The sequence below is a fragment of the Pituophis catenifer genome, unplaced genomic scaffold (genome assembly GCF_029215685.1).
Source record: "Pituophis catenifer annectens isolate HBS135680 unplaced genomic scaffold, rPitCat1.0.hap2 SCAF_2, whole genome shotgun sequence".
NCBI lineage: Eukaryota > Metazoa > Chordata > Lepidosauria > Squamata > Colubridae > Pituophis > Pituophis catenifer.
Window position 1 is genome coordinate 3,651,904 of NW_027256882.1, and position 23,165 is coordinate 3,675,068.

At 45.4% G+C, this 23,165-nt stretch overlaps 2 protein-coding genes across 4 annotated transcripts in view; both read right to left on the reverse strand.

Moving 5' to 3' along the window:
- The window catches only part of LOC139311609 (zinc finger protein 665-like), a 94,645-nt gene continuing 71,480 nt past the window's right edge, over positions 1 to 23,165 (reverse strand). Inside the window, exons 1-7 of one of the 3 annotated variants that reach the window (XM_070936077.1) lie at positions 8,272 to 8,831; positions 7,902 to 8,016; positions 5,185 to 5,249; positions 3,811 to 3,940; positions 1,760 to 2,189; positions 1,173 to 1,675; positions 1 to 1,088 (exon numbers count right to left, since the gene is read on the reverse strand). In XM_070936077.1, the coding sequence (XP_070792178.1) occupies positions 97 to 1,088; positions 1,173 to 1,675; positions 1,760 to 2,189; positions 3,811 to 3,940; positions 5,185 to 5,249; positions 7,902 to 8,016; positions 8,272 to 8,685 (2,649 nt within the window). In that variant the 5' untranslated portion in view covers positions 8,686 to 8,831 and the 3' untranslated portion in view covers positions 1 to 96. Of the gene's footprint in view, positions 2,190 to 3,810; positions 3,941 to 5,184; positions 5,250 to 7,901; positions 8,017 to 8,271; positions 8,832 to 12,673; positions 12,808 to 12,884; positions 13,409 to 23,165 lie in introns of those variants that run through there. The other 2 variants (XM_070936078.1, XM_070936079.1) reach the window with 2 other exon arrangements.
- On the reverse strand, positions 14,560 to 20,195 carry LOC139313418 (zinc finger protein 75D-like). The gene is made up of 5 exons (XM_070939032.1): positions 19,633 to 20,195; positions 19,266 to 19,380; positions 17,209 to 17,321; positions 15,437 to 15,566; positions 14,560 to 14,573 (listed from the first exon to the last, which is right to left on the reverse strand). The coding sequence occupies exons 1-5, from the start codon at positions 20,032 to 20,034 to the stop codon at positions 14,560 to 14,562; spliced, it is 774 nt and encodes a 257-aa protein (XP_070795133.1). The 5' UTR covers positions 20,035 to 20,195.

Consider the following 23,165-nt stretch of genomic DNA (forward strand, 5'->3'; position numbering starts at 1 on the left):
GTGGGTAAAATGAGGACCCAGATTGCTGGACACCATATGCTGACTTTGTAAACTGCTCAAAGAGTGCTGTAAAGCATTGTGGAGTGGTATATAAGTCTAAGTGGAATTACTATTGCTATGCAGTTTCTTCTGAGCGTGGATCCTTTTATGAGAATTAAGACTACCTTTCTGAGCAAAGGCCTTTCCACACTCCATGCATTTATATGGTTTTTCCCCTGTGTGGATCCTTTCGTGGACTCTTAGGTAACTGCACTGAGCAAAAGTCTTTCCACACTCCATGCATTTATACGGCTTCTCCCCTGTGTGTATCCTCTCATGGGAAATAAGATTACTTCTTTGAGAAAACATCTTTCCACATTCCAAGCATTTATACGGCTTCTCCCCTGTGTGTATCATTTTGTGAATAGTAAGTCCATTTCTAGAAGCAAAGCTCTTTCCACATTCCATGCATTTATACGGCTTCTCCCCTGTGTGTATCATTTTGTGGATAGTAAGTCCATTACCATAAGCAAAGCTCTTTCCACATTCCATGCACTTATACAGCTTCTCCCCTGTGTGGATCCTCTTATGGCGAATAAGACTACCTCTTTGAGCAAAGATTTTTCCACATTCCATGCATTTATACGGCTGCTCCCCTGTGTGGATCATTTTGTGGATAGTAAGTCCATTTCTAGAAGCAAAGGTCTTTCCACATTCCATGCATTTATATGGCTTCTCCCCTGTGTGGATCCTCTTATGGGAAATAAGATGACCTCTTTGACCAAACGTCTTTCCACACTCCAAGCATTTATACGGCTTCTCTCCTGTGTGGATCCTCTTATGGCAAATAAGATAACTTCTTTTAGCAAAGGTCTTTCCACACTCCAAGCATTTATACGGCTTCTCCCCTGTGTGGATCATTTTGTGGATTGTAAGCACATTTCTATAAGCAAAGGCCTTTCCACATTCCATGCATTTATACGGCTTCTCCCCTGTGTGTATCATTTTGTGGATAGTAAGTCCATTACTATAAGCGAAGCTCTTTCCACATTCCATGCATTTATACGGCTTCTCCCCTGTGTGGATCCTCTTATGGGAAATAAGATGACCTCTTAGAACAAAGGCCTTTCCACATTCTATGCATTTAAATGGTTTCTCCCCTGTGTGGAACCTTTCATGTTTTTTTAAGTCACAGCTCTGAGCAAAGGTCTTTCCACACTCCATGCATTTAAATGGCTTCTCTCCTGTGTGGATCCTCTCATGGCGAATAAGATTACTTCTTTGAGCAAAGATTTTTCCACACTCCAAGCATTTATACAGCTTCTCCCCTGTGTGGATCGTTTTGTGGATAGTAAGTCCATTTCTATAAGCAAAGATCTTTCCACATTCCATGCATTTATACGGCTTCTCCCCTGTGTGGATTCTCTTATGGGAAATAAGATGATCTCTTCGACCAAACGTCTTTCCACACTCCATGCATTTATATGGCTTCTCCCCTGTGTGGATCGTTTTGTGGATAGTAAGTACATTTCTATAAGCAAAGGTCATTCCACATTCCATGCATTTATACGGCTTCTCCCCTGTGTGGATCATTTTGTGGGAAATAAGATGACCTCTTTGACCAAATGTCTTTCCACACTCCATGCATTTATATGGTTTCTCTCCTGAGTGGATCCTTTTAGGGGAAATAAGATTACTACGTCTTCTGAACCTGTTACCAGACTCTCTGCATTTGTATAGCTTCTCCCCAGTGTGAATCCCTTCATGGGAAGTAAGTTGCCTGCTTGTTCTGAAACATGTTCCACATTCCAAACATTTGTAAGGCTTCTGTTTTGTGTCCATCACTTTTTGAGATGTAAGGAACTTATTTCCAAGAGAAGGAATGAATGTCCCATTGTAACTTTGTCTGTTCTGTCTCCTTAAAGCATCTTCGCCTTTGTTTTGGCTTGAATAGTGTTCATTTACTTGTAATTTAGCTTTGATTGGCTTCACACTTTCCCCAATATATTTTTTCCTTATTTTCTCCTGTTGGGCAAGAAAGTCTTGCATCAGAGCCTCGGTGGAAGATGAGCTTTCCTGATTCCAATCATTTGACTGGTTTCTATCATGGGTTTCTAGTTCAATTCGAATTCCAAACTTCTCCGTTCCATCTTTAGCATTGATCACTTGGAACAGTTCACAGAAATCTTGATTCTCCTGTCCATTATTACCTTCAAAGCAAAAGAGAAATGAAAATAATAACGAGGTTAGAGAAAAAGATCAAACCGTACAAAGTCAAATGAATTTCCTTCTGAATTTTTCCAAAATTCCATTAGGTTGTATGTTTGCATGCTTACAGTGGTGTGATATAGACGGGATGATTTCTATATTCATGAGTCCTGAAAGCTTTGAAAATTTCTAGAAAACATCTCTTTCTTTACAATTATCTAAAGACCTGCAAATCTCAATCAAAGTCTGTTTTGAGTCAAGGAATAATCAGGGGAAACATCCAAGGAGGAATAAGGAGAAAACTTAAGATTTATTGAGGTGGATTAATTTCATCAGAGATCTGTGAGAACTGAAACCATTTTGAAAAAAGCTCTTTCTTCCCCGGTGTACCTTGGAGCAGCTACTGCACGGCGTCTGTCTGGCAGGCAGGACTCCCGCTCGGCCCATTCCTTGATCCCAACGATGAGACTTTGGAGTGAAGTCCCTTCCCTGAAGCCTCCCATTGGCTTGTAAATGCTCTTTGCACTGAGATGGGAAAGGTTGGGAGGCTTCAAGAATGGCTATTTTGCTGCCCCAAAGTGTCATTGGCTGTCAAGGGCTTTTTGGACAGATCTGTACAGGCTTTAGTTCACAGAGAACATAGCCCTAAAACTACTTTAGTGCGAGATCACACAAGACGAGAAGTGCAAGATCTCACACTAATGATCTTGCGTGATCTTGAACTGTAGTACTTTACCCCTGTGTTCCTTACAAACTGTGGACTGCACAAGATCCAGGGCAAAAGTCTTTGAAAACAAAGAGGCCTCCCCTTTGTTTCCAAAGCATTTTGCCCTGGATCTCCTGCAGTCCTTGGTGAGCAGAGAACAGAGGCCTAAAATACTGTAGTGTGAGATCATGTGAGATCAGTAGTGCCAGATTTCCCACTATTGATCTTGTGTATCTCTCACTACTTTAGGCCTCTTTTTTCTGCAAATGCACCCAAGCAGGCAAAGGAACCGACGGCTCGCTACGTCCTCGTAACTTAAGTCCGAACAGGGTGGGGTAGAGGAGCAGGTAGGATGATTGTTCTTGCAATGCCTCTGCTGCCATTTATAAGTGTGAATGATGGCTGTGGTGCTGTAACATTTGTTATTTCAGGACTGGAAGAGGGCTAGATCGTAACTTGGTATGGTTGCTTATTGAACTGTCGTAACTCGGGGATCACCTGTATCCTAAGATGCTCTGAGTCACATTTCATGAGGCCTTTGTTTTTGAATTGGACTGGGAGAATGCTCTTCCATGGCCTGAGCGTGAAAGTTCTGTCTTCACACAATTTGGGGAGGTTTCAGAGAACAAATGACAACACATTCTTGTCACATGATCTTCAGTGGACACATAAAAGCACACCCCGTTCTTCTCAGCCTCCACAGATAAGTTCAAATAGAAATGGAAAAATACAGATAAGGAATGCCTCAAAAGTATCTTAGCAAAGAGACACTGACTCTTTCCTTCCTTGCGGTACGAGAAGACCAGATACTTTCCTTTTCCCTCCCAGGAGACGATATCTGATTAGTGATTTTTTAATAAAAAGTAACAATAATTTGTCTTCTTGAACTGTCCGATTTGGGAGAAGAAAACTCTTACCGAGAGAGACCACATTCCAATAGTTTTCAAGCATGACTTCCGAATGCAACGCTTTCTGGTCAGGATCCAGCTGACACCATTCCTCCTCAGAGAAATACACAGCCACCTCCTCGAAGGACACAAGACTCTCCTGAACAGAAAAAAGAACAGAACAGGAGGATTCATAAGATCTGTTCATCATCATCAATGATTTAGACAAGGGGATAGAAGGGGAACTCATCAAATTTGCAGACAAGACCAAATTGGCAGGAATACCAACACTGCACAAGATAGGCTCGAGATATAGAAGGATTGACAGATTGGCACCTTCTAACAAAATGAACTTCAATGTTGAGAAATGTAATGTGCTACATTTAGGAAAGAAAAACCAAATGCACTGGCATAGAATAGGTGATGCCTGGCTCTACAGTAGTAAGTGGAACAGGGATCTTGGAGTCCTAGTGGACAATCACTTAAACGTGAGCCAGCAGTGTGCTACAGTTGCCAAAAAACACCCAACAGAATCATAAGTTGCATTAAGAGAGGATAGAATCAAGATCACATGAAGTGTTAGTGCCATTTTAGAATGCCTTGGTAAGACCACACTTAGGAACTTTGCATCCAGTATTAGTTGCCATGATGTAACAAAGATCTTGTGACTCTAGAAAGAGTGCAAGGAAGAGCAACCAAGATGATGAAGGGACTGGAGGCTAAAACATACGATGAACGGGTGCAGGAACTGGGCATGGCTAGTCTAGTGAAGAGAAGTGCTAGCAGTGATAGCAGTGCTCCAATATATGAGGGGCAGAGAGGAGGGGGTCAAGTTATTTTCCAAAGCACCTGAAGGCCAGACAAGGAATAATGGATGGAAACTGAACAAGGGGAAATTCAACCTGAAAATAAGGAGACATTTTCTTACAGTGAAAGCAATGCAACAATGGAACAGAAGTTTCATGGGAGCTTCATCACTGGGAGCTTTCAAGAAGAGACTAGACTGCCAACTGTCAGAAATGGTGTTAGGGGGTTGGATTAGGTGACCTACAAGATCCCTTCCAACTCTCTTAATCTATACTTTAGGAGGTTGATAAATTACAAAAAGAAAGATGGTCCAGCAGTTCCTACCACTGTGATACGTTTATTCCTAATTCTTGAAGGACATTAAAAGAAGTGCTTCTTGTAAAGGCAAATTTGGAGGAGCACCTAGTAGAACAAGATAACCAGAGGAAGCTATGCTTCAACAGCAACTTCAACCTGCTATTCTGCTCTCCATGTTGTGGAAGGACACAAATATAATCCAGTCCAAACAAGGGGTGGAATAGAAGGAGAGAGAACTCTGTACACCCACTTCACTTCCTGAAGGGAGAATACAGATCTAATAATTTTTCCTTTTCTTACTTGATTTAGAGGTTCAGCCTCTGTTTCACCGTCATAAAAACCAGAAAATTTCATTCTTTGTTTCTCTGTAAGGAATAAATAATTTCAAAATAAATAATTAACAAAATATTTATTTTATTATTTTAGGCAATTTATATGCCGCCTATACGCACATGGTGACTCAAAGCGGCAAAAAAAATAATAAATCCATATTAAAATAAAACTAATAAAAGGAGAATTATATAATACATTAACCTCTTTTTTAAACTGTTTTTTTTAATTTTTTAAATTTTAAATTTGTCGTATAAAATTGGGGTTTTAAAATTTTGTTTTCTGGGCCAAATTATTTAATTGTATTTTAATGGTTTTTTAACATTTGTATTACATGTATTTTATCTTTTGGCTGTTCACCGCCCTGAGTCCTTCGGGAGTAGGGCGGTATATAAATTTTATTATTATTATTATTAATAATAATAATAATAATAATAAATAATAATAATAAAATAATGAAATCACCACACCTCTTGCCCTAGCGAAAGCACCTCACAGGAGCCATTTAATGGGCTCCATCCCGCTCTGGGTTTCCCAGGCCCCCTGGCAGAACCAGGTCTTCAATGGTACTGTGGGGGGCCATTCTAATCTCTAGGGGGATGATGTTCCAGAGAGAGGGAGCTGCCACAGAGAAGCCCTTCTTCTGGGTCTCACCAGGGGTGTCTTCCTAGGGGATGAGACCCGCAACATTCCCTGCCTCCGCACTCTGGTGGCTCGGGCAGATGTAACAGGTAAGAGATGGTCCCTCAGATAACCTGGTCCCAACCCATGAAGGGCTTTAAAGCTGATAACCAGCACCTTGAATTGCACCCGGAAGCAAATTGGCAGCCAATGCAGTTCCTGCAGGAGAAGTGATACTTATGCACACCGGGGTCCGCAGAAAACCATGGGGGCCGCTGCATTTCGCACCAACTGGAGCTTCCACATGCTCGTCAAGGACAGCCCCATGTAGAGCGTGTTGCAATAGTCAAGACGGGAAGTGATTAGGGCATGAGTGACTGAGTAGGGATTGTTGGTCGAGGAAAGGCTGTTTCTGGTGCACAACCCATAGTTGCGCAAAGGCCCTCCTGCACACGACCGCCACCTGCTTTTCGAGCAGTGGTTGCAAGTGCAGGACCCACAGATTACACACAGGGTCTGTTTGGGGTAGTGCCATCCCATCCAAGACCAAAAGTGGCAATTCTCCCCTGGCCAATGAACCCCAAACCCAGAGCCACTCCGTCTTGGCAGGCTTTAGTTTCAACCCATTGCTCCCCAACCAGCCCCTAACAGCCTTCAGGCACTGCGATAGGGAGGACACAGCATTGCTTAAGCCACCACGGACCAAGAAATACAGCTCAGTATCATCATCATATTGGTGATATCTCAGTTCATGCTAGCAGATGATCTCACAAAGAGGTTTCATATAAATGTTGAACAGGAGCGGAGAGTACCGAGCCCTGCGGAACCCCACAAAGCAGTGGACGAGGGCTGGATCTCTCCCCTCCTATCAACACTGAGAGTGGCTGCAGAGGAATGAAGTGAGCCAGAATAGCACAAGGCCTCCCATCCCCCAAAGCCGCCCCAAGAGAATACCATGGTCAATGGTATCAAAAGCCACTGAGAGGTCAAGTAGAGCAAGGGTGGATGCGCGACTCATATCAGGCTCTCACAAGAGATCATACAGAAGCGCAAACAATGACAATTCTGTCCCAAATCCAGGCCTTCAACAGGGTGGAATCCAGGGATGGCTTCCTTTTTTTATTATTATTATTTTTATTTATTTATAAAATAATCTTTATTTGCATTTATAGTTAAAAGGAAGACAAAAAACAGAAAAAAGAATAAGACAGAACAAGACAAAGAAAAAAGAAAAAATGAAAAGCAAAAAACCCACAAAAACATAGAATATAAAAAATACATTGGTAAACCAATATTTAATGTAAATCTATACAATAATAAATTCATAATACAGTCCAGGGGAGACAGGACAACCTATTTTGTACTTATAAACCAATCAAATCTATCCAACCTCACTCTACATATGCAATACAATATTTTCAATATATACAACACCTGCTTGCATTAATCAGACTGCTGTCTTCTTTTCGATAACCAAAGATACCGTTTTTCCCAAGGAAGACATGTTGAGGTTTCATCTCTGTCTTTCAATTTTTTCGTCAGTCTATCTCAGGAATGGCTTCCTAAGAAGAGGGTGGACCACAGACTCTTTCAAATGCTGGGGCACTGCCCCCTCTTGTAGGGAAGCATTAATGACCACCAGCGCCCACCCACCTGTCATTCCCAAGTCAGGCCGGGCATGGGTCTAAAACACAGGTGCTTGCACCCATACTTCCTAGGATCCTGTCCACTTCCTCAGGAGCAACGGGGTCAAACCATTCCCAGATAAGATAGCAAGAAGCTTCCTCAAGAGCTTCTAGCAGACCAGCAACCACGCTGGCATCCAACTGGGAACCAAGTCGAGCGATTTTGTCTTCCAGAAAAACCAAAAATACCTCAGCACGCCCCTTCAGATGGACCTCAATCTCCTCCTTCCCCAGGAGGAGGAGGCTCACCTGAAGAGGGTCACTGGGCAATTATCTGTAGATGCAATTAGTGTGGAGAAGTATAAATAGGAGGAGGTATTGTATAGAAAAGAAGAGAGAGCAAACGTAAGACAGATGGGTAATCGGAAGATCTTCAGTTACCTCCTGAGGTGTCCTGACTTTGATCCTTCCAAGGGATCCTCCTGAAAAACAGCTCCTGAGGGGGATTTGATGGGTTCATCTTTCCCTCAGGACCTCTGATCTCCACAGTGCAGCACTTCCAATAGGACGAAGGAAGGAAGAAACAGAATTAATGTATATCACATGACGTAAAGTGGATTCCGATATTCGGAACACAACCTCAAAGCCCCCAATATCCATCAATGTGGTTATGTCAGAAATGTGAGAAAAAAATGGAACAATGTCTTACTAGAATAGGTGGGACATCGCCACATATTATGAATGTAACAGAAGTTTGGGAAGGAGGGGTGAAGTATTCAAACAGATTCTCTATTCTCTATTGAACTCTTACCTGCAACTCGACCTGCTCCTTCTGCTCCTCCACCTGGCTCAGGAGGAGGCCTTCCACCAGAGCCACCGCCTGGGAGCTGGTCTCTGCTCCACACTCCCGCACCCAGCCCTCCATCTCTGGGGGCAGAAGAGCCAGGAACTGCTCCAGAACTACCAGGTCCAACATCTGAGCTTTGGTGTGCTTTTCTGGTCGCAGCCATCGCCTGCAAAAGCCATGGAGTTGGCTGCAAAGTCTTCGGGGACCCTCAGCCTCCCGGTATTGGATGGAGGTCCAGGGCTGAACTTCTGAAGGGAGGATGGTTTCCTCCTCCAGGATCTCCTGCCCAGTCCTTGTCCAGAGCTTCCCCCCCTTCCCAGGCTGAGCAGCTGAAGGGCCTTTTCCGCTTTCCTCCTTTCCAAAAGGTTGTGTCTCCATCCTTTCTCGGTCCTGCAGAGCAACTGCAAAGGGCTCCAAGGACTCTGGTGGGTCTCCAGGTGCCTTTTCCTTCACGGGACCTTTTCTGGTGCTGCAGGACTGATCCCTCCAAGGGATTCTGATTTTTTTCTTCTTCCCCCAAGAGAAAAGTTTGTCTTGCAAAGACCACAAATGGCTTCCAGTTTCTGTATCTGAGATGGGAAGAAAAAACAAATATTAAGAATTAGAAAGTGGAATTCAGCCACTGAGCGACCTTCCCCCAACCTCCCCGGAGCCCCAAGAGGCTCATCCCAGCGCAGGACTGAGGTGCCCCCGAGCAGGGCCGGGAAGGAGGCAGCTGGAGAGGCCGCCCCGCTTCTCTCCCCTCCGGAGACAGGGAGCCTGGTGCGAATCCTGCCTCCTCCTCGCTCGCCCGGCTTCTCTCCGCTCCTGCTGGGCCTCCGCAAGGCCGACCCGACCCTCCCCCCACTCGGCTCTTCCTCAGACAGGGGGCGGGAAGGGAGCCACAGTTCCCCCTGTATGGAGAGGGTGGCTGGGGAGCATGGGACCCGGGGTGGAAGCCGGAGGAAGGCTGAGCGTGGGTCCGGCTCCCTTTGCCCGGGAAGAGCCCCCAACTCACCCGGGGAACGTCTGGATATCCCCCCACCAGACTCTCCCGTAGCCTCCCCGCCTCCTGTGGAGCCCCAGGGGTTAAGGAGAGCGAGTGCGGCGTCCTAGAGCGGCAAGCATTTGTGATGTCATTTCCTTCCCACCCTCCTATGGAAAGGCAGCTGTGACGTTCGCCCTCCACTGGACTAATGGGGAAGCGCATGACGGTACCTTCTCTTAACAGAGGGCTCCCCCTGGTGGATTAGGGGCAAAGTGCCAGGATTGTAGAAAGGGCGGGAAAGAGGAGCGCGTCTGAGGGGAAGGGAGAGGGCACGGATGATGGGCTTCGGAGTAGGAGGAAACGGCCCTCTCAATTTCTTTCTCCATTTTCCTCTCTTTCCTGTCCAGGAACCCTCTGTGGAGATGGAGAAAAATCTCTCTGGAGGATTTGAACTCGCTTCCCTCAAGGCTCCGCAGAGATTGTGGGAGGCCTCCAAAGGGTCCACCTCAAGAAATGTGACTAGGAAACTTAAGACCCTTGGAGAATTGAATGCAGGGATATATTATTAGACCATAAATGAAAAGAGAAAATGAAAATAAAAAAGTAAGACAAGGAAAGCTGAAGGCTCCATTGAGAATTTGATGTATCTTTAGCAAGTAACTACATGACTAGTTACTTAATTTTAAGTTACTTAATGTTCCGACATACCATAAAAAATCAAAAACGTGGCCCTAATGCTTGAAAAGTATCTTTTGCTCACGTATGTTTCAGCTTCTCTTCATTCTGGCCCCTTGCTTCAAAGACAAATAGTCATTCCATCACATCCTAAGGGGTCTTTGACCGAAAACAGTTCCTTGCTTTTGCACTCATCTGGTTGACACAGTGATTAATTTGACACAGTGGACGCTAGTTGGATTGAGGTGTCCTTGGTGCCCTCTGAGGTTGGTTGGTGCAGTGATGATCGTCCCTCATTTGGCTAATGAAAGGTCTGCAACAACACAATCAAGCTCAGAGACCACCAAGGACCCCTCATTTCAACCGTGACCTACATATTTTCTCCTTTGTTGGCAGGCTGGATTATTTTTGGTATCTGGACATCCCAGAGAAAGTTCCCATTCGCATTTCTGTGTGTTTCATCAGGAAGGACTAAAGTAATTTTTTGAAGTAATTCTTAATTTCATCTTATTTTGGTCCCCATTGATTTCCAAAGATCTTCCTTCTTGATTGATCCTTTGCAATGTTAGCACACCAGAGTGGTTTTCATTCTCATATCCTGGAGTATGCCTAATTTGGGAGGGAGGGAGGAGGTCAGAGCCATCATTTATTGCTATTGTAACTTCAAATGGTTACTTAATAAATTATTGTAAATCAGGGACTGCCTGGGTGGGCCAGCAGGCTGCCTACCTATGAGAACTTAATATGCATCCACATATCCCTACCTCTGCATTCTCTTCCCTTCTTTTACACAACTATGTGAAAGTAGTTGCCATGGCACTGAAACAAGGATAACTGCAACATAAATAAGCAGTGTGGCCAGGCAGCTGCGAAGGTAAACAAAATTCTGAGATGCATCACCAGAGGTATCACCCTCAGCAAAAAGGAGCTCCTATCCTTCTACATAGGGCTTTAGTGAGACTCCATTTGGAATACTGTGTCCAGTTCTGGAGACTTCACTTTAAAAAAGGTATTGATAAGATTGTGTGAGTCCAGAGATGGGCAACACGAGGGAAGACAAGGAAAGATCACCATATGTGCATATGGACTACTCAGAGGGCTGAAAAAGTTATTTCTGACCGGTCCTCGCACTTTTGACGAGTCCTTGAACTTACGACTGTCCTCACATTTTACGTTTTGCGCCCTATCTTGTCACCGTGGTGAAGAGAAGTAGTGGTGAAATGACTGACACGGTTGTTAAGAATGCCGCAATGGGCATAAATGTGAGGATGGTCATAAGTGCGAGGACCGGTCAAAAGTGTGAGGATCAGTCAGAAATGACTTTTTTCAGCCCTCTGAGTAGTCCCTATGCACATAGGCACAGCCACCCGGTCACATGATCAGCTAGCCACGCCCATCCAGTCACATGACCACCAAGCCACACACACCCCAACTAAGCCACACCCACAGAACCGGTTGTTAAAAAAATTGAATTTCACCACTGGAGTTAAGACAACCTCTTCGAGCAAATGTCTTTCCACACTCCAAGCAGTTACTGTATATACTCGAGTATAAGCTGACCCGAATATAAACCGAGGCACCTAATTTTACCACAAAAACCTGGGAAAACGTACTGACTCGAGTATAAGCCGAGGGTGGGAAATGCAGCGGCTACTGGTAAATTTCAAAATAAAAATAAGATACCAATAAAATTACATTAATTGAGGCATCAATAGGTTAAATGTTTTTGAATATTTATTTCAAAGAAAAACAATAAACTAGCTCTGTAAGTGGAAACAAAAACAATATGGTATCAACAATAACTTTAAATGTACTGTATTTGAGTTGGGTAGCTCTATACATTTGTTTAATAAATACAGTGGGAAAGGTTTTTGGGGATTCCAGAATTTACATGGCACTAATTGGATTTTTGATCTCCCTTTTATTTTGAGACATAATAGACTAGTTTTACACTATAACTAAATTACACAAGAGAATGTAGTATATATACCAAAAAATAATTCAATAACAATTTAATCTGATACATTGAGTTAAGTGATGTAGGGCTTGATCTAATTTCAGGCAAGTTCAAGCCTCTGTTAAGAGATAGCTGCATTCTCTCTCTCTCTTTCTTTCTCCCTCCCTTTCTCCTTCTCATCTGGCATTCTTAGAGCTCCACTATTGATTAGCTTAGCCCAGGGGTGGGCAAATGTGGCCCTTTTACAACCTGTGGACTTCAACTCCCAGAACTCCTGCGATAGCCAAGCTTGAAGAATTCTGGGAGTTGAAGTCCACAGGTTGCAAAAGGGCCACATTTGCCCACCCCTGGCTTAGCCTGAGCAAGGATAGTTAGCAGCCAATTACAATAAGCTTTCAATTACAATAAGCTCTCAACTCAAGCTCGGTGCACATGGGGATCTCCCTAAACAGTGAGGATTTCTTTGTTTCTCCCTTGAAGCCCCCCCCCCAACCCGTTTTTGCTTCCGGGGACTGCAGGGAGTCTTGCTAGGCACACACACACACCATGCCCCCTTTTGCCCTTAGCAAGCCTGCCTGCAGCCCCCTGGAAGCAAAAACGGTTACAGAAAAAAAGGCATTTTTTTCCTCACTCGAGTATAAGCCGAGGGGGGGGGGGGGGGCTTTTTTTCAGCATAAAAAATGCGCTGAAAAACTCATCTTATACTCGAGTATATACGGTATACGGTTTCTCCCTTGTGTGGATCCCCTTATGGCGAATAAGATTACCTCTTTCAGCAAAGATTTTTCCACACTCCAAGCATATATATGGCTTCTCCCCTGTGTGGATCCTCTTATGGCGAATAAGATTACCACTTCCAGCAAAGATTTTTCCACAGTCCAAGCATTTATATGGCTTCTCCCTGTGTGGATCATCTTATGGCGGATAAGACTACCTCTTCGAGCAAAGGTCTTTCCACATTCCATGCATTTATTTGGCTTCTCCCCTGTGTGGATCCTCTTATGGCGAATAAGACTACCACTTTGAGTAAAGATTTTTCCACACTCCAAGCATTTATATGGCTTCTCCCCAGTGTGCATCCTCTTATGGGAAATAAGATGACTACTTTGACCAAACGTCTTTCCACACTCCATGCATTTATATGGTTTCTCCCCTGTGTGGAATCTTTCATGTGCTCTTAAGTCACAGCTCTGAGCAAAGGTCTTTCCACACTCCATGCATTTATACGGCTTCTCCCCTGTGTGGATCCTCTTATGGGAAATAAGATGACCTCTTTGAGCAAAGGTTTTTCCACACTCCATGCATTTATACGGCTTCTCCCCTGTGTGCATCCTCTTATGGGAAATAAGACTACTTCTTTGAGCAAAGGTTTTTTCGCACTCCATGCATTTATATGGCTTCTCCCCTGTGTGGATCATTTTGTGGGAAATAAGATGACCACTTTGACCAAACATCTTTCCACACTCCATGCATTTATACGGCTTCTCCCCTGTGTGGACCCTCTTATGGGAAGTAAGTTGCCTGCTTGTTCTAAAACATGTTCCACATTCCAAACATTTGTTAGGCTTCTCTTTTGTGTCTATCACTTTTTGAGATGTAAGGAACTTATTTCCAAGAGAAGGAATGAATGTCCCATTGTAACTTTGTCCGTTGTGTCTTCTTATAGCATCTTCTCCTTTGTTTTGGCTTATATAGTGTTCTTTTACTTGTAATTTAGCTTTGATTGGCTTCACACTTTCCCCAATATATTTTTTCCTTATTTTCTCCTGTTGGGCAAGAAAGTCTTGCATCGGAGCCTCGGTGGGAGATGAGCTTTCCTGATTCCAATCATTTGATTCTTTTCTATCATGGGTTTCTAATTCCATTCGAATTCCAAACTTCTCCGTTCCATCTTTAGCATTGATCACTTGGAACAGTTCACAGGAATCTTGATTCTCCTGCCCAGTATTACCTTCAAAGCAAAAGGGAAATGAAAATAATAACAAGGTAAGAGAAAAAGATCAAACCGTACAAAGTCAAGTAAATTTCCTTCTGAATTTTTCCAAAATTCTTTTATGTTTTATGTTTGCATATTCATGAGTCCTGAAAGCTTTGAAAATATCTAGAAAACATCTCTTTCTTTACAATTATCTCTATATGTGCAAATCTCAATCAAAGTCTGCTTTGAGTCAAGGAATAATCAGGGGAAACACCCAAGGAGAAATAAGGAGAAAATTTAAGATTTATTGGACTAGGTTAATTTCAGCAGACACCTGTGAGAACTGAAACAATTTTGAAAAAAGCTCCTTCTTCCCTGGTGTATCTTGGAGCAGCTACTACAGGGCGTCTGTCTGGCAGGCAGGATTCCCGCTCGGCCCGTTCCTTGAACCCAGTGATGAGACTTTGGAGCGAAGTCCCTTCCCTGAAGCCTCCCATTGGCTTGTAAATGCTCTTTGCACTGAGACTGGAAAAGTTGGGAGGCTTCAAGAATGGCTATTATCCAAAGTCTCATCAGCTTCCAAGGGCTTTTTGGCCAGATCTGGTACAGGCTTCCGACTGAAGAGAACAGAGGCCTAAACTACTTTAGTGGGAGATTACACAAGACGAGAAGTGCAAGATCTCACACTAATGATCTTGCGGGATCTCACACTGCAGTACTTTACTCCTGTGTTCCTTACAAACTGTGGACTGCACGAGATCCAGGGCAAAAGTCTTTGAAAACAAAGAGGCCTCCCCTTTGTTTCCAAAGCATTTTGCCCTGGATCTCCTGCAGCCCTTGGTGAGCAGAGAACAGAGGCCTAAAGTTATCTAGTGTGAGATCATGTGAGATCAGTAGTGCCAGATTTCCCAATATTGATCTTGTGTATCTCTCACTACTTTAGGCCTCTTTTTTCTGCAAATGCACCCAAGCAGCCAAAGGAACTGATGGCTCGCTACGTCCTCGTAACGTAAGTCCGAGCAGGGTGGGGTGGAGGTGCAGGTAGGATGATTGTTGTTGCAACGCCTCTGCTGTCATTTGTAAGTGTGAATGACAGCCGTGGTGCTGTAACATTTGTTATTTCAGGACTGGAAGAGGGCTAGATCGTAACTTCGTATGGTTACTTAGTGAACTGTTGTAACTCGGAGATCACCTGTATCCTAGGATGCTCTGAGTCACATTTCATGAGGCCTTTGTTCTTGAATTGGATTGGGAGAATGCTCTTCCATGGCCCAAGCATGAAAGTTCTGTTCCCACACAATTTGGGAAGGTTTCAGAGAACAAATGACAACACATTCTTATCACATGATCTCCAGAGGACACATAAAAGCACACCCCATTCTTCTCAGCCTCCACAGATAAGTTCAAATAGAAATGGAAAAATACAGATAAGGAATGCCGCAAAAGCATCTCAGCAAAGAGACACTGACTCTTTCCTTCTTTTGGGTACAAGAAGGCCAGATCCTTTCCTTCTCCCTCCCAGGAAACGATATCTGATTAGTGATTATTTAATAAAAAACTAACTATAATCTGTCTTCTTGAACTCTTGGATTGGGGACAAGAAAACTCTTACCGAGAGAGACCACATTCCTATAGTTTTCAAGCATGACTTCCGAATGCAGCGCTTTTTGGTCAGGATCCAGCTGAGACCATTCCTCCTCAGAGAAATACACAGCCACCTCCTCGAAGGACACAAGACTCTCCTGAACACGGAAAAAGGAACAGAACAGGAGGATTTGCAAGATCTGTTCATCATCATCAATGATTTAAACACGGGGATAGAAGGGGAACTCATCAAATTTGAAGACAAGACCAAATTGACAGGAATACCAACACTGCACTAAACAGGCTCAAGATATAGAAGGATTGACAGATTGGCACCTTCTAACCAAATGAACTTCAATAGTGAGAAATGTAATGTGCTACATTTAGGAAAGAAAAACCAAATGCACTGGCATAGAATAGGTGATGCCTGGCTCTACAGTAGTAAGTGGAACAGGGATCTTGGAGTCCTAGTGGACAATCACTTAAACGTGAGCCAGCAGTGTGCTACAGTTGCCAAAAAACACCCAACAGAATCATAGGCTGCATTAAGAAAGGGATAGAATCAAGATCACATGAAGTGTTAGTTCCACTTTAGAATGCCTTGGTAAGACCACACTTAGGAACTTTGCATCCAATATTAGTTGCCAAGATGTAACAAAGATCTTGGGACTCTAGAAAGAGTGCAAGGAAGAGCAACTGAGACGATGAGGGGACTGGAGGCTAAAACATACGATGAACGGGTGCAGGAACTGGGCATGGCTAGTCTAGTGAAGAGAAGTACCAGGGGAGACAGGGTAGCAGTGCTCCAATATTTGAGGGGCAGAGAGGAGGGGGTCAAGTTATTTTCCAAAGCACCTGAAGGCCAGACAAGGAGTAATGGATGGAAACTGAACAAGGAGAAATTCAACCTGAAAATAAGGAGACGTTTTCTTACAGTGAAAGCAATGCAACAATGGAACAGAAGTTTCATGGGAGCTTCATCACTGGGAGCTTTCAAGAAAAGACTAGACTGCCAAAATCCGGGGTATCTACGAGACCGCCTTCTGCCGCCAATAGCCTCCCACCGGCCAGTTCGCGCGCACAAAGAGGGCCTCTGTCGGCTGGCAACCCCCAGGGGGAGAGCCTTCTTTGTGGCGGCACCTGCCCTCTGGAACGACCTACCCCCAGAGATACGCACGATACCAGACCTCCGGACTTTTCGTCGGGCCCTGAAAACACATCTATTTCATCTAGCCGGCCTGGCTTGATCCCATCCCTTCGGTTTTAATTTGTAATTGGTTTTAACTGGGTTGTTTTAAATTTGATAGCCAAAATTATTTAAAAAATAATTATTTTTTAAACTGTTTTTAAATTTTGTATGTTATGTTTTATCATGGCTGTTCACCGCCCTGAGTCCTATTGGAGAAGGGCGGTATACAAATTAAATAAAATAAATAAATAAATAAATAAATAAATAAATAAAATGTCAGAAATGGTGTAGTGAGGTTGGACTAGATGACCTACAAGGTCCTTTCCAACTCTGTTAATCCGTACTTTAGGAGGTTGATAAATTACAAAAAGAAAAGTGGTCTAGCAATTCCTGCCACTGTCAGACGTTTATTCCTAATTCTCGAAGGACATTAAAAGAAGTGCTTCTTGTAAAGGCAAATTTGGAGGAGCACCTAGCAGAACAAGACAACCAGAGGAAGCTATGCTGGCTGACAGCAACTTCAACCTTCTATTCTGCTCTCCATGTTGTGGAAGGACACAAAAATAACCCAGTCCAAACAAGGGAATAGAAGGAGAGAGAACTCTGTATACCTTCTTCACTTCCTGAAAGGAGAATACAGATCTAATAACTTTTCCTTTTCTTAGAAGTTCAGCCTCTGTTTGATCGCCGTCATAAAAACCAGAAAATTTCATTCTTTGTTTCGCTGTAAGGAATAAATAATTTCAAAATAAATAATTAACAAAATATTTATTTTATTCATTTTTTTAGACAATTTATATGCCGCCTATTCGCACATGACGACTCAAGGCAGCTTACAAAATATTAAACCCATATTAAAATAATAAACTAATAAAAGGAAAATTATATAATACATTAAAATAATAAAATCACTCCCACCCCCGGCAAAAGCACCTCACAGGACCCGTTTAATGGGCTCCATCCTGCTCTAGGTTTCCCAGGCCCCCTGGCAGAATCAGGCCTTCAGCGCCTTCTGGAAGAGTGCTACTGTGGGAGTCCATTCTAATCTCTGGGGGGATGATGTTCTAGAGAGAGGGAGCCGCCATGGAGAAAACCCTTCTTCTGGGTCTCACCAGGGGTGTCTTCCTAGGGGATGGCACCCGCAACATTCCCTCCCTCTGCACTCTGGTGGGTCGGGCAGATGTAACTAGTAAGAGACGGTCCCTCAGATAACCTGGTCCCAAGACATGGAGGGCTTTATAGGTGACAACCAGCACCTTGAATTGCACCAGGAAGGAAATTGGCAGCCAATGCAGCTTCTTCAGGAGAGGTGACACTTGTGCATACCAGGGTCTGCAGAAAACCATGCGGGCTGCTGCATTTTGCACCAACTGGAGCTTCCACATGCTTGTCAAGGACAGCCCCATGTAGAGTGTGTTGCAATAGTCAAAACGGGAAGTGATTAGGGCATCAGTAACTGTTACCGATTCAGGAAGGGCTGTTTCTGGCACACAACCCATAGTTGCACAAAGGTCCTCCTGCACACAACCGCGGTCAATTAGAGCAAGGATGGATGCGCCACTCACATCCCGCTCTCGCCAGAGATCATACAAAAACGTGGCCAATGACGATTCTGTCCCAAATCCAGGCCTGAATCTTGACTGGCAGGGTTCCTACCTGTCAATGACTCCTTCAGCTTCAACTACTACAATACTCGAGCACACAATAGATACAAAGTTATGGTAAACTGCGCTAAACTTGATTGCAGAAAATATGATTTCAGTAACAGAGCAAATAATGCCAGGAATGCACTACCGGACTCTGTGGTTTCTTTCTCTAACCCCCAAACGTTAACCTTAGACTGTCTACTGTCGACCTCACCCCATTCCTAAGAGGTCTCTAAGGCAAGTGCATAAGCACACCAGCTCCCCAAAAAGAGAATATTGGAGACAGGTTTTAAATTATATATATACACATACACATACATGCAAGTTTTGGTGCACCAGCCTGAAGATGACGAGTGGGACCTCGTCGAAACGTCACCAAGATATGCTCAAACAACCTCTGGAGCTGCTGCATAACCACCTTCTCACCCACCTTCCCCAAAAAGGGAAGATTGGAGACAAGTTGGAAATTATTCAACAGAGTGGAATCCAGGGATGGCTTCTTAAGAAGAGGGTGGACCACAGACTCCTTCAAATGCTGGGGCACTGCCCCCTCCTGTAGGGAAGCATTAATGACTGCCAGCGTCCACCCACCTGTCACCTCCCGGGAAGCTTTCCCAAGCCAGGCGGGGCATGGGTCTAAAACACAGGTGCTTGCACCCACCCATACTCCCTAGGATCCTGTCCACTTCCTCAGGAGCAACAGGGTCAAACCGTTCCCAGATATCAGAGCAAGAACCTGTCTCAGAGGCTTCCACCGGACCAGCAACCGCGCTGGCATCCAACTGGGAACAAAGTCGAGCGATTTTGTCTTCCAGAAAAACCACAAATACCTCAGCATGCACCTTCAGGTGGACCTCAGTCTCCTCCTTCCCCAGGAGGAGGAGACTCACCTGAAGAGGGTCGCTGGGCAATTATCTGTAGATGTAATTATTGTGGAGAAGTATAAATAGAAGGAGGTATTGTATAGAAAAGAAGAGAGAGCGAAGGTAAGACAGATGGGTAATTGGAGGATCTTCAGTTACCTCCTAAGGTGTCCTGACTTTGATCCTCCCTAAGAATCCTCCTGAAAAATAGCTCCTGGGGAGGATTTGATGGGTTCTTCTTTCCCTCAGGATCTCTGATCTCCACAATGCAGCACTTCCAGTAGGAGGAAGGAAGGAAGGAACAGAATTAACGTACATCACACGACGTAAAGTGGATTTCTATATTCAGAACACAACCTCAAAGCCCCCAATATCCATCAATGTGGTTATGTCAGAAATGTGAGAAAAAAATGGAATGTCTTACTAGAATAGGTGGGACATTGCCACATATTATCCCTGTCAGGGAGGTTTGGGAAGGAGGGGTGAAGTATTCAAACAGATTCTCTATTCTCTTTTGAACTCTTACCTGCTCCTTCTGCTCCTCTGCCTGGCTCAGGAGGAAGCCTTCCGCCAGGGCCACCGCCTGGCAGCTGCTCTCTGCTCCACACTCCCGCAACCAGCCCTTCATCTCTGGGGGCAGAAGAGCCAGGAACTGCTCCAGAACCACCAGATCCAGGATCTGGGCTTTGGTGTGCTTTTCTGGTCTCAGCCATCGCCTGCAAAAGCCATGAAGACGGCTGCAAAGTCCTCGGGGACCCTCCGCCTCCCGGTATTGGATGGAGGTCCAGGGATGAATTTCTGAAGGGAGGATGGTTTCCTCCTCCCGGATCTTCTGCCAGGTTCTTGTCCAGAGATTCCCCCCCTTCCCAGGCTGAGCAGCTGAAGGGCCTTTTCCGCTTCCCTCCTTTGCAAAAGGTTGTGTCTCCATCCTTTCTCTGTCCTGCAGAGCAACTGCAAATGGCTCCAAGGACTCTGGTGGGTCTCCAGATGCCTTTTCCTTCACGGGACCATTTCTGGGGCTGCAGGACTGATCCCTGCAAGGGATTCCGCTCTTTTTCTTCTTCCCCCAAGAGAAAAGTTTGCCTTGCAAAGACCACAAATGGCTTCCAGTTTCTGTATCTGAGATGGGAAGAAAAAATGAATATTAAGAATTAGAAAGTGGAATTCAGCCACTGAGCGACCTTCCCCCAACCTCCCCGGAGCCCCAAGAGGCTCATCCCAGCGCAGGACTGAGGTGCCCCCGAGCAGGGCCGGGAAGGAGGCAGCTGGAGAGGCCGCCCCGCTTCTCTCCCCTCCGGAGACAGGGAGCCTGGTGCGAATCCTGCCTCCTCCTCGCCCGGCTTCTCTCCGCTCCTGCTGGGCCTCCGCAAGGCCGACCCTCCCCTGCCCCCACTCGGGCTCTCCCCGGACACGGGGCGGCTGGGGAGCATGGGATCTGGGGTTGAAGCCGGAGGAGGGCCAGGCGTCGGTCTCTCCCTCCTCCGCCTCCCTTTGCCCGGGAAGAGCCCCCAACTCACCCGGGGAACGTCTGGATCTCCCCCGCCAGACTCTTCCACAGCCTCTCCTCCTCCTGTGGAGCCCCGGGGGTTAAGGAGAGCGAGTGCGGAGTCCTAGTGGGGCGTTTGTGATGTCATTTCCTTCCCACCCTCCTATGGAAAGGCAGCTGTGACGTTCGCCCTCCACTGGACCAATGGGGAAGCGCATGACGTTACCTTCTTTTAGCAGAGGGCTCCCCCTGGTGGGTTAGGGGCAAAGTCCCAGGATTGTAGAAAGGGCGGGAAAGAGGAGCGCGTCTGAGGGGAAGGGAGAGGGCAGGGATGATGGGCTTCGGAGTAGGAGAAAGGCCCCTGTCAATTTCTTTCTCCATCTTCCTGTCCAGGAACCGTCTGTGGAGATGGAGAAAAATCTCTCTGGAGGATTTAAAATCGCTTCCCTCAAGAACAGCCGCCCTGAAGGCTCAGCAGAGATTGTGGGAGGCCTCAAAGGGTCCAAATCCTGTCAGAAACAGCCGGACGGTCAGAAGAGGAGGCCCAGGAGCCTCTCTGGGAAAGACAGCTTGTGTCTTGCGGGAAAATGATTTTAATTTCTTTCTTTTTTTATTTCAATACATGCTCTGGTGGCTCAGGAGACTAAAGCAGTGTTGTTAACCGTTATTATCATCAGCTGCCTGCAATTACTGCAAGTTCAAATCCCACCATCCTAAAGATTGGCTCAGACTTCCATCGTTCCAAGGTAGGTAAAATGAGGACCCGGATTGTGGGGGCAATAAGCTGACTTTGTATAAAAATATACAAAAGTATGAAGGCTGTTGCTTAATGCATTGTAAGCCGCCCTGAGTCTCCGGAGAAGGGCGGCATATAAATCAAATTAAAAATAAAAAGAAATTAAAAAAAATACATGCAGCTGCCCTTCCCAAACTATTCGTTCAGGCTCTCAGCAAAGGGGGGAGGAGTGCATAAATCCATTTCTAAAATACCAATTTATAACAGAAACTTACATCTTTTATACAGTGGTGTGATTCAATTTTTTAAACAACCGGTTCTGTAGGCGTGGCTTAGTTGGGGGTGTGGCTTGGCAGTCATGTGACTGGGTAGGCATGGCTAGCTGATCATGTGACCGGGTGGCCGTGCCTATGTGTATAGGGACTACTCAGAGGGCTGAAAAAAGTCATTTCTGACTGATCCTCACACTTTTGACCGGTCCTCGCACTTATGACCATCCTCACATTTATGCCCGTTGCGGCATTTTTAACAACCGTGCCAAGGTTGGAGATCTCTGGACTAGAAAACCTCCAAAGGTCCCTTCCAACTCTGTAATTCTGGTATTGGCAAGCAAGCACAGTTAAGCTACTTAAATCCTCCAGAGCAGGGGTCCCCAACCTTTTGGACCTCAGGGACCACCAAGTTCATAATTTTAAATTTCGCGGACCACTAATACGAATCCAGTGTGCCGCTTGCTGAAGCACCTGGACTCCCAGTGACGGGATAGGGTCCTTCAGGCACTCTCCCCCTTTTCTCTCTCTCCCCCTTCTTTCATTCTCTCTCTCCCCCCCTTTCTCTCTCTCCCCCCTCTCTCATTCTCTTTCTCTCCCCCCTCTTTCTCTCACCCCCTTTCTCTCATTCTTTCTCTCCCCCCTCTCATTCTTTCTTTCCCTCTCATTCTCTTTCTCCCTTTCTCTCTCTCTCCCACTCTTTCCCTCATTCTCTTTCTCTCTCCCCCACTTTCTCTCATTCTCTTGCAGGGGGCTGATCTGGTGTCTGCAATGGAGACCAAAATCCAGCTTCTTCTCTCTGCTGCAAGTGCAGCATCAGGATTCCGCCTTGGTATATTTGCGGCGCAAGGCAGCCCTCGTTTCATGCCGACTCAGAGCAGTAAACAGTGTCTGGTTCGGGGAGCAGCCGGATTTTGCTCTCCATTGCTCTCTTGGCCCCCTGCAAGTTCTCATCCCTCGAGAAGCCCAACCAAAGTTTCCTGCACCACTTCAGAAAGTGCTCCTCGAGAGACGAGAGCTTACAGGGGGCCGAGAGAGCAATGAAGAGCAAAATCTGGCTGCTCCCCGAACCAAACACTGTTAACCGCTCCGAGTCCCAAGCAGCAGGAGATGAGGCCTGCCTTGTGCCACAAATATACAAAGGTGGAATCCTAATGCCGCACTTACAGTGGAGAGAAGAAGCCGGATTTTGCTGTCCATTGCAGACACCAGATCGTATTGCACCACCTGCAAAAATGCAAAAATTTTCAAATGTAGCCCTGCCCTCTAACGGCCCTCCTGATGTTCAAGTGTTGTCTCTCAAGGAGGATACTTGGCCATCTTCATGCTTGAAAGGATTCTACAATGTAACAGCAGATGTCTCCCACTTTGGCAGGTTTAAGACTTGTGGACTTCGGACTTCCGGTTTGCTTGCCGCCGACGATAGACGGTCCCGTTTTGGGACCGCCAGCCCCGCTGCCTGTAGAGCCGCTTCGATTCAAAGAAGCGGCTTGAAAATTCCCAATTCTGAAGGATTTGAAGAAGAGAGTGGGCGAGGAGCAGGTTGAGCCCCTGTGAGCCCCCAGAAA

What these genes read in the sequence shown, in the direction of transcription:
- LOC139313418 (XM_070939032.1), bottom strand. Translation starts at nt 20,034, where the DNA reads ATGGAGACACAACCTTTTGCAAAGGAGGGAAGCGGAAAAGGCCCTTCA. An exon ending in CAGAGGAGCAGAAGGAGCAG is followed by an intron (nt 19,381 to 19,632) that starts GTAAGAGTTCAA and finishes TCCTACTGGAAG; the next exon opens with TGCTGCATTGTGGAGATCAG. An exon ending in AAGTCAGGACACCTTAGGAG is followed by an intron (nt 17,322 to 19,265) that starts GTAACTGAAGAT and finishes TATTCCTTACAG; the next exon opens with CGAAACAAAGAATGAAATTT.